General features: G+C 34.3%; 1 protein-coding gene across 1 annotated transcript; it reads right to left on the bottom strand.

The window, feature by feature from the left end:
• Nucleotides 1-3,174: 3,174 nt before the first annotated feature.
• On the bottom strand, nucleotides 3,175-7,516 carry LOC129889410 (uncharacterized). The gene is made up of 2 exons (XM_055964697.1): nucleotides 7,203-7,516; nucleotides 3,175-3,956 (listed from the first exon to the last, which is right to left on the bottom strand). Exons 1-2 carry the CDS (start codon nucleotides 7,414-7,416, stop codon nucleotides 3,298-3,300), a joined length of 873 nt encoding a protein of 290 aa, XP_055820672.1. The 5' UTR covers nucleotides 7,417-7,516; the 3' UTR covers nucleotides 3,175-3,297.
• Nucleotides 7,517-9,815: the final 2,299 nt, after the last annotated feature.

Here is a 9,815-nt window from a genome sequence, read left to right as displayed (position 1 = left end):
ATGGACGGCTCTCCATTTTTATTTTTATTTTTATTTTTATTTTTATTTTTGGGGAGGAATCTGATTCCAGTTTTGCAAAACGGTTAATTATAGTTATATCCAAAAACGAAAACTATTTATCATTCGATATTTCATTACTTGTATATTTTTAGTTTTTAATTATTTCGCATATTTGATACCATGAGAGTATATAATATACTCTGATGGTATCAAGCAGCTTCGCTGAAACACTGTTTTTTCCTTTTTGATACCATCAAAGTATAATATACTTTGATACGTACTGGCATAAATACACGTTTGATATCATGAGAGTATATATATACTCTGATGGTATCAAGAAGGAAGAGACAGTGCTTCAGCGAAACTACTTGATGCCATCAGAATATAATATACTCTGATGGTATCAAAGAGGAGCAGTGATGCTGACGTTATGCGCAAAATTAAAAGAAAAAAAGTGGGGTAAGAGGGTAAATAGTTTGAGTCATGGGTCTATTAAGCATAAATAATTTGGGTTAGGTCCAATTTGAATAAATAATTTCACAATTGATTTACTAAGTGTAATTTTCCCAATATAATATTTGAATAAGCTAAAACTTAACAAGTTTGTTAAATGACATGAAATTTGTTAGTAAACTTACCTAAAAAAGGTGTTTTTCAAGAAATGTGATATAGATGTATGGATCAAACATGAATTGTGGTACAGTAATGAAATTGATCTTCTTTAATAAGAAATTTTGAATTTAAATCTTGATATAAAAAAAAATATTTGAAGGAATACTAATACAAACGTCAAACACTGGGTAAGGGGAAAAAATATGGAGGCATCTTAAATTGAAAATTCTTTATCTCTTTTCCTTTTTTTTAATTTTCTGATAACCACAAGGGAAGAGGGAGAATGCATGGATGCCTAATAAACTGTGGGCCAGTTTATTCCCCTAGTTTTTGACTTTCTGGGTGTAGACACTGTGAGACAATAATGTCAGTTCTTAAAATATACCCTCACACAATTTAGGTATATATATATATATAATAAACTGTGGGCCAGTTTATTCCCTAGTTTTGACTTTGTGGGTGTAGACACTATGAGGTAATAATGTCTGTTCTTAAAATATACTCTCACATAATTTAGGTGAAGGTGTGCATATATCTGGGTATATATATATATATATATATATATATAGCTAGATAAAAGTATTTTTATTTTATATACATATTTTTGTTTCTACGTAAATTTATTTTTTTATATTTCGACTTTTTAAAAAATTTTAAACTACTCATTAAGTCATAATTTATGTCATTATTTGACTTGGCCCCAAAAAAAAAGGAAAAAAGAAATCTTTTGATATTCTTGGTCTAAAACAACCATGTAGCTGTAAATTTAAAAATTAAATTGTTTCTAACGTACTCTCTTATTTTAAAAAGAATTACCTACTTTTTTTTAATCTGTTTCAAAAAGAAAGATCTATTTTCATAAAATTCATCTTTACATGTGGCATGTTCAAGACAACAAAATTAAAAGATATTTTGATACATTTGACATAACTTTAATTTAGAACCATAAAATTGGAAAAAAAAAATCATAAACTCCGTATCAAGTCAAATTAAGTCATTCTTTTTAAACTGAGGTGGTAGAAAGATGATATATCACTAAAAAGAAAAAGGTATCAAAATTACATAAATTGTGATAAGAAAGTATCAAATAAAGAAATGTATTTTTAATTAGTTAAAAAGAAAAAACTATCACATAAATTGAGACCTACAGCAATAACAACAATCCAGTGGAATCCATAAGTGGGGTCTGGAGATAGAATATACGCAAATCTAAAAATATTAATTTTTATTGGATATTTCTTTAATATCATGTGATTATAAATATCTTAAATTTTAAATTCACGAAAAAAATAACGAACGGCATAAAATGGAACGAAGAGAAAGTAAGGAATTTGTTTTTAAAAACATGTACATCAGAATAACAATATTGGTCAAATTAAAAAGTACATATAAAGCTTAAAAACCTGTCAATTAAAATTAACTTATAACTTATAATGTTTTCAGTTTATAAGCAAACTTTGTATTTATCAAATACGTAAATATATGTAAATAATATTCATAAACTGATAAGACCAACTTATAAATTTTATTCAAACAACTTTGCTGTTTCATGACCCAAACATTGATTTTGACGTCAAATCAATGTTTTAAAAGGCAAATTCAGAACTCATCTCGGGGCGGAGCACGAGCAAAACACTTTGACACTCATGTGTGACAGTTTTTCGAGGCTTACACCTTAAGTGTCTGAATGTACATTCTAAATATGTTTAACACCCAACGCTCGAAGCTTGCCTAACTAATCTTATAAAAATTGTGTGTCACATTCTTTAGTTAACATTATTGACCCTCATAATTTTTCAATGAATAAATGATAATAAGTTTTCCATCTATACAAATATTAACACTAAAAGTAACTCAAATAACAAGTCATAATTTTACGTATTTATTATTTGCGAAATCTTGAAAGTAAATATTACTGAACATTTTTTAAAAAGTACAAAAAATTATCACTGGTCTTCATAATTTTCTCATGTGTTTCAAATAATCATGTTTTTTTGTTTCCCAATTTGAAAGTAATTTTTTGGAAATGCTTTGATTTTAACATTCCCATTTTGCCTTAAGTGTCGTGCGCTTATTAGAGTGACTTGGTATGATGATGTACTTTTTGTATGTAATATATGCATTACCTATGTGCTAAAGTCTCTTCTTTTTCTTTTTAGAGTTGTCGTGCCTAGTTAAACACCGTTAGCTCATTGTATAAAATAAAATTGAGGGAGTATACAATTTTGTGATGATTTTGTTTTTATAAGGGTGGAGTCCGAATCAGCTTGCGCTCGCAAAAACAAATTTCCATTTCAAAGGGCTATCCTGTTTTTTCCTTTTCGGTGTGAAACACATTTAAAAATTTTTATTCCAGTTGCTTTTCATTAGATAATTTTAAGGACAAAAAATCTCACAAAAATTCTTTAGAAACTTGAGAACATCTACGTAAGTCCATTTCTCAGATCTGGTGAAGCTACAAAAAAAATTGGATATGAAGACAACTCATTTCACCTTCTGTATTGTTTTGTGTTTTTTTTTTTTTTTTTTTTTTGGGGGGGGGGGGTCTGGGGAAGGGGCAAATTAGGAAGGAAAAGAAGCAAAATGTTTCTCAAAACAAGGTAGCCCAACACAAGGGAAAAAACAGACAAAAGAATTCATCAAGATGATACAGCTATTATTAAGATCCTCCAGCCAGGAAAAACTTCACCAGCCAAGCTTTTGTGCTATTGAAAGGCCACATACGACTGTTATTGAGTAGATACTACAATCCATAAACACTGCACCCATGACGTTTTGCAATAACAATCCCAGCTCCAGAGCCTTTCCAATTTGATCAACCATACCAGCACCAGGGACACCGTTTGCTGCTGTTTTTTGATTCCTTTGGGACCCAGCTTCTTCTGCGAGAAGGCGCGCAATAACAATTGATATGTTGGTCAACATCAGTAGCAGAAGAGGTCTGAAAAATATGACCAGCTTGAAGAAGTGGCTGTTATAGGACACAAGAACCAAAATGGCAGCCACAATGGAAAAGTTGAGGCGGATACTCTCGGAAGCTGCAATTGCAGAACTAATTTTATTTGGGGCGAAAATGTTGTGATAGTTGCTCTTCAGTTTTGAAAATTGACCCCCATCAGAAGCAGAAAGGCATGGAGGATTTACAGTAGATGAATCCGGAAATAATTGTTCTCTGTCATTAAGATCCATGGCAGGTGCACTTGATGTTTCAATGTTTGACTCACATTTTCGCATAAATGGAGTTGTTCTGCTTTTGCCATCAGATTCATCATGTTCACCAGGCTCAATTCCATGGTCACCATCAAACAACAATGGTCTAGAGGCCTCGCTCCCACTAATAGAAACTGTGAAGAAGAAATAAATGAGTGATAGTTTAATAAGCACTCTCCTTAATCGAAACAGTACGAGCACTCTCAAGCAAAAAGAAAAAAAGAACATGAAAGCACCAACATCAAGCTTCACATGCCTAGTTTTTTCACCAGAGCTAGGAAGATATATCTGTTAGCAAGTCTATATAAATAGCACAATCTAACTCTAACAACACAGGCAATAGAAACAGCAGCAAACAATGTAATCGCTAATAACACAAGCACTAGAAACCACATCACCATGACATGAAACTCTCACCAAACTCATATTCCTTCCTACCCAACAACAACATACCCTGTGTAATCCCACAAGTGGAGTCTGGGGAGGGTAAAATGTATGCAGATCTTACCCCTAACTTTTGATATTCTTTCCTTCCCATTGAACAAAAATTAAATTTTATAACGAAATGTTATGGCAAGATTTTCTGACTCCAGAGATGGGGGCAGAGGGTACTAAAATTTTCAGTTATAGAATGAGCTGGGGACCAAAATCTTTGACATGCAACATTTTGCTTCACATTAAGCAGGCCTCTAGCGGAGGTGTGTCAACGCCCCAATTAGGAGGTGCGAGCGGTTGGATTTGGGGGTTATACGGAGGGGTAGGGGTAGACCGAAAAAAGTATTGGGGAGAGGTGATTAGACAGGATATGACGCAACTTCATATCACCGAGGACATGACATTAGATAGAAAGGAATGGAGGTCGCGTATTAGGGTAGAAGGTTAGTAGGGGTAGAATGTTGTCTTGCCCTTGACGGTTTAGAATTAGTCTTAGGTTTATGCGTCCCTGTATAGTTATGTTGTTATTGCCCTTTGATTATCACTTTATTTTGCTATTGGTATTGTTCTTGTCTTGTAGAATTTGCATGATATGACTTGTATATTTACTGTTGCTCTCTCTTTTTTTGGGACTGATACTTTTGAGCCGAGGATCTTTCGAAAACAACCTCTCGATCTCTATGAGGTAATGGTAAGGTCTGCGTACACTCTACCCTCCCCAAACCCCACTTGTGGGACTTCACTGGGTATGTTGTTGTTGTTGTTGTTGTTGTTGTTAAGCAGGCCTCTAGCAGACTCATTGACAGGTTTATAGTATAAGGCTGGAAGCTAACAAGAAAGATGTTGTAGGAATGTGAGGAAGCAGCTGCTACGCACTGATGGGGTTGGGAAGAGTATTTAGATTCTCTTTTGTTGTAACGATGATCTTCTCTAACAGAGATCTGAAAATCATTATAATCAGGTCAATGCAAAAACTTTGAGGTAAAGGTAGTTCACAGATATGAAGGTATTTCTCCTCAATGCTTGGGAGCGGGGTTATCTAAACGGCATATTGTTGCAAGAGGGAAGACACAACAGATACTGTTGCTAGAGGGCAGAGAAAGGCGCAGTTCTGGGCTAGCCCTTAATTTTGACATTTTAACGCAAGAAACGAAAAGCCCTCCCCTATGATCAATGTAAGCGATCAAGAAAAACTCAAACAAATTAACAAGGAGAAATCACTGAAGAGGCTGGTCCAATTTCTGATTTAAAAGTCTGGATACCGACTTTCATAGCGTCCAACTATGCCATGGTTGATAATTGTTTCTAAGTCTAGCTGTGAATCAAGATTACTGCTCTAAATGCATTCTCAAAACTACTACTTCATTTATACAGTCTTAAAAGGAAAGAATCAAAGGAAACCTCACCAGCCACCATCAGTTCTTTTTATTAATATCAAACTGAAAAATAAATACTCCTCCACCCCTAATTGAATGCCTTCGTTAACTTCTCAATTATTAAACTTATTTAACTTTGGACCATAGTTTTTATACATTTATTATTTTTGCTCTAAACAAATCTATACTAGCTTGCATGCACCTCGACTAATTTCACGGGGTATCAGCTCCAGCTCCCTCTCACCAGCACAGGCAGGTACTAGTAAAAATCTATCCATCAAGGCTTAGACAAATAGAAAGAAATCACCTAGTGTTTTAGCCTCCCCTACACTTCGAATCAATTTTCAAATTGACCCTTAACAAATCAGGTTATCTGGGAAGATTGAGCAAAAACAACTAGATCGTGCAATATTATGTATATGTAAACCTTATAAGAATCCCCTTCCTCTTGTGAAAGTCCTCATTTTAGCAATATCCTGTAGAATATTAGAGTAATTACTGGGATTTTTTATGTCAAGTGGCAAGAGTATATGATGAAAACCACTTTTTTAAAAGCAAAAACAGCAAAAAGAAAAGGGTAACGTACTAAGGTCCATAAGGCTTGAAGCAAAAAAGCAAGTAAAAGCACACACTTCTTTGAGATGAAACGCTCCATTTACAAAAAATAAAAAATATTGAACATTTATGAATTTAGTCCTATAATAATCAAATTGTAATTAAAATAACTAATTTCACCACCCTATATAGAAACAATGCAGCTAACAATCCAACTCTTCAAATTGAGATTTAAAGAACCAATAACTTCACATTGGGACCATTTTGCACGTCATTGTTTCAAAGCGCAATGCTTTCTCATTATACGATGATTCCTTGCTTGCTTCATATTGCTTCATCGCTTTAAGCGACAAAGAAAGAGCTTTAACTAAAACTCACCTATTCCATTCCAATCAATGGTAAGAGTATTAAATTTAGATACTATCAACTTATAAATTGGACATAAACTAAGTAATGTTAACACCGTTTTATTGGATGTGCTATAAACTAATTCCATTTCTAGCACCTAGGGGTGTGGCCCAGACACCCAGTGGTCAATAAAGTAGTTGAGAGCCATGAGGTCTCATGTTCAAATACACTAGGTGATTCTTCTCATCTGTTCTAGCGACCTGGTACCTGAAGCTGGTGAAGGTAGCAGGTATCATGTGGAAATGTGGAAATTAATCGAGGTGTGCGAAAGCTAGCCCGGACACCACAGCACCAAAAAAAATCATTTCTAAGAAAAAGTACACATAACAAAACACTATACTTTAACGATTTGAACTAGAGACCCTTACCAGCGCCACCTTGACCTGACCCAAGAATCGATAGGACCATTATATATATACACACACACACACAGATACATCAATTTCTAGTTTTCGAGTATACAAATTCAAATTGGAAAAGCAAATAATTCCTCCTAGAAAGAAAATTCAGATATCAAAAAATATAAACAAGATATTTAAATTGAAGTAATAACGAACGGCGGCAAGCAATTCAGATTGTAAAGGAAATGAAGGAGAGAGTACGTACCAGGAGATGATTCGTTAGAAGGGAGATGATTTTGAGAAATCCAAGTAGGGCAAGAGGCGGTGTGTGCATGGCGAGTGTCCGATTCCGATCCCGATCCCGTTCCCGATCCAGTTTCCGATGTTAGGGTTGAGATCCGGCCGGTAATTAGAGCTAATCGGTCATTTCCCCGATCTACAATACGACGTCGTCGAGTATCTCTGCCGCTCGTCGACATTATTATCCTTTCGTATATGTGACACAGAGAATACGGGAGTTGTTTCTTTCGTATTCGAGTTGTGCTTTCGTTTCTTTTTCTCCCATACGTATACTAGTCCGTGCCCGCACGCTCACAATATAGAGGCCTCGATTGGCTTATAAATTGTTTTTCAGCTCTTCTTTTTTTTTAGTGTTTTGCTGGTCAACTTAAAATTATTTTGTGATTAAAATAAGGCTCAATAAATAGTTGTGTTTATTTGGATGAATTTATTTTAAGCAGTATATAAGTTGAAAACAGCTTATAAATCATAAAAAAAAATTGGGCAGCACCTATTTTTATTTTTTTAACTTATAAGCAATTTTTAACTTATAAGCTGCTTAAAAATAAGTCAAATACAAATAGGCTAATATATCACAAATTTTATTTTAATTTACCTGACAAATAAAGTTTGGAGACTTAAACAAAGTTTTTTTTTTCAAGATCTGTAACTATAAGTAATGGAATTAAGGGTAAAAATCAAACTTAATAAAGCAATAACAAGAATAAGCAGAAGCACATTGAATAAATATATACATCAAAATAAGATCTCTCCCAGAATCTGAAAGTCACAACTATAGAGCTATTATAAAATGTTGATAGAAGTACCAAAAATGAACCACAGAAATAAAATTGTCTCAAAAATTAAAAGACAAGTCAAATATGTACAGATGGAGACAAAAAGATCCCAAAACGCCAAGTGCTCACCCTCTCTCCGGTGTAGACTGCAACTGGCCCCAATTAGTGCTGGTAACTGATGCTCAGACCTGCATCACGAAAATAGATGCAGAGTGTAGTATGAGTATCAAAACAATGGTACCCGGTAGGCATAATAGACCAACTGAGCTTGAAAATTAAAAGCAATAAGAAAAGATATAATCTGAGATAAATAGCTGAATGAAATAGAAAATAAGGAGATGCACACAAGTGTAAGGAACTAAAGAACCAAGTATAGCTAACTAAACCTAACTGGACCCCTATAAGCCCAAGCGTGTTTTTGTAAATATGATGTGCGTTTTGATTATTTTGCAGGAAATTGGAATCGCGCATGAGTTTTGGGTTATTACTGAGTTTTGCTATGAAATTGGCTATAGTTGTGGGTTCGTGATAGCCTTTACAGATCGTGAACCATTGCACACCTCGCGGAAGCCAGCCGTTTAAATAATGTTGAGAGTTGTTGCCGAACTAATTGTCCAAGTGAATCCCCACAACACCCTTTACGAGATGTGAAGGAGTGTACGAGCCATTAAACGTGTGCGTGAATGAGGAGCTAAGAAGGATTCAAGAGATTTCCATGAGCCTGACCAAAGAACACTCAAAGTACCATGGACCCTGTATGTTACCCGTGAAGAAAGCATATATGATGCAAGGAAAAATCTATAGGGAATTCCAAGAGCCTAATCACGGAGCGTGGTGTCCTGAACGGACCGTGAAAGTTGGTCGTAAAATGGTGAAGCAACAAGAAAATGAAGTCAAGGAAAGGATCACGACTGATCTCCATAGACAGTGAATCGTACCATGGCTCGTGAAGAGTTTTCGTGACATGCGCCAATCCAGTTTTTCTAGTTGGTTTAAGATTAGGTTTTGTACTTCTATAAATATCCAAACTTGTTTTGTTTTAAGATTTATGTATTCTTACTGATTTTTTAGTATTGTGAACATTGTAAGGACATAGTTTCAACAACTTTTCAAGATTCAAATGTGCAATCTAATTTTTTTATTCGTTCTTGATTCGTTTTAAGTCTTGTGGTTCAAGATTTAATTTTGCATAAACGTAAGTATTGTCTTATGAATTCTATATTGATTCTTGATTCATTCCTTGCGAATATGTGTAGCTAAACCTCATAACTAGAGTTGTTGGAATCATGACACAATAATGAAGTAGGCAAATGTATAGGTGATTGTCATTCAGTGTTTAGTATTGCATTGTAGTTTTCTTCGTCTTATTTTCTTTTTAATGAGCGCACTCGTTAAAACTCATCTATATTCATTGATTTCTCAGTAAAGGGGTAGTGATTAGGAAAAGACAAGTACAATAGAGATTCGAGGTCTAAACCTTTGTCTAAGAACTTGAGTCCGGGAGGAGATAGTTTTCTGAGATCAAAAGCAAGGGTTAGATAGTAATACACTCTGAGACCGGGAGGTGATGAGCGACATACATCTAATAGGACCGGAAGGTGTTTAGATGTACACAACTTTCTAGACTTTGTATATGATGCATTGAGAGAAAATTATTAGTATAAAATGCATACTAAATTACAAAATCACTGAAAACACATTCCTAGTTACTTCTAACAATCTAATTATAAACAAATATTTAGTTCCAAGCCATTGTTATTCTTTTTATTTCTTGTTTCAATTTAAATCCCCCTTTTAAATAA

Source organism: Solanum dulcamara, chromosome 5, assembly GCF_947179165.1.
Source record: "Solanum dulcamara chromosome 5, daSolDulc1.2, whole genome shotgun sequence".
Lineage (NCBI taxonomy): Eukaryota > Viridiplantae > Streptophyta > Magnoliopsida > Solanales > Solanaceae > Solanum > Solanum dulcamara.
The sequence above is the reverse complement of the archived record's forward strand: the minus strand, read 5'-3'. Positions and strand labels throughout refer to the sequence as shown.

What these genes read in the sequence shown, in the direction of transcription:
- LOC129889410 (XM_055964697.1), bottom strand. Translation starts at nt 7,416, where the DNA reads ATGTCGACGAGCGGCAGAGATACTCGACGACGTCGTATTGTAGATCGG. An exon ending in TTCTAACGAATCATCTCCTG is followed by an intron (nt 3,957 to 7,202) that starts GTACGTACTCTC and finishes TCTTCTTCACAG; the next exon opens with TTTCTATTAGTGGGAGCGAG.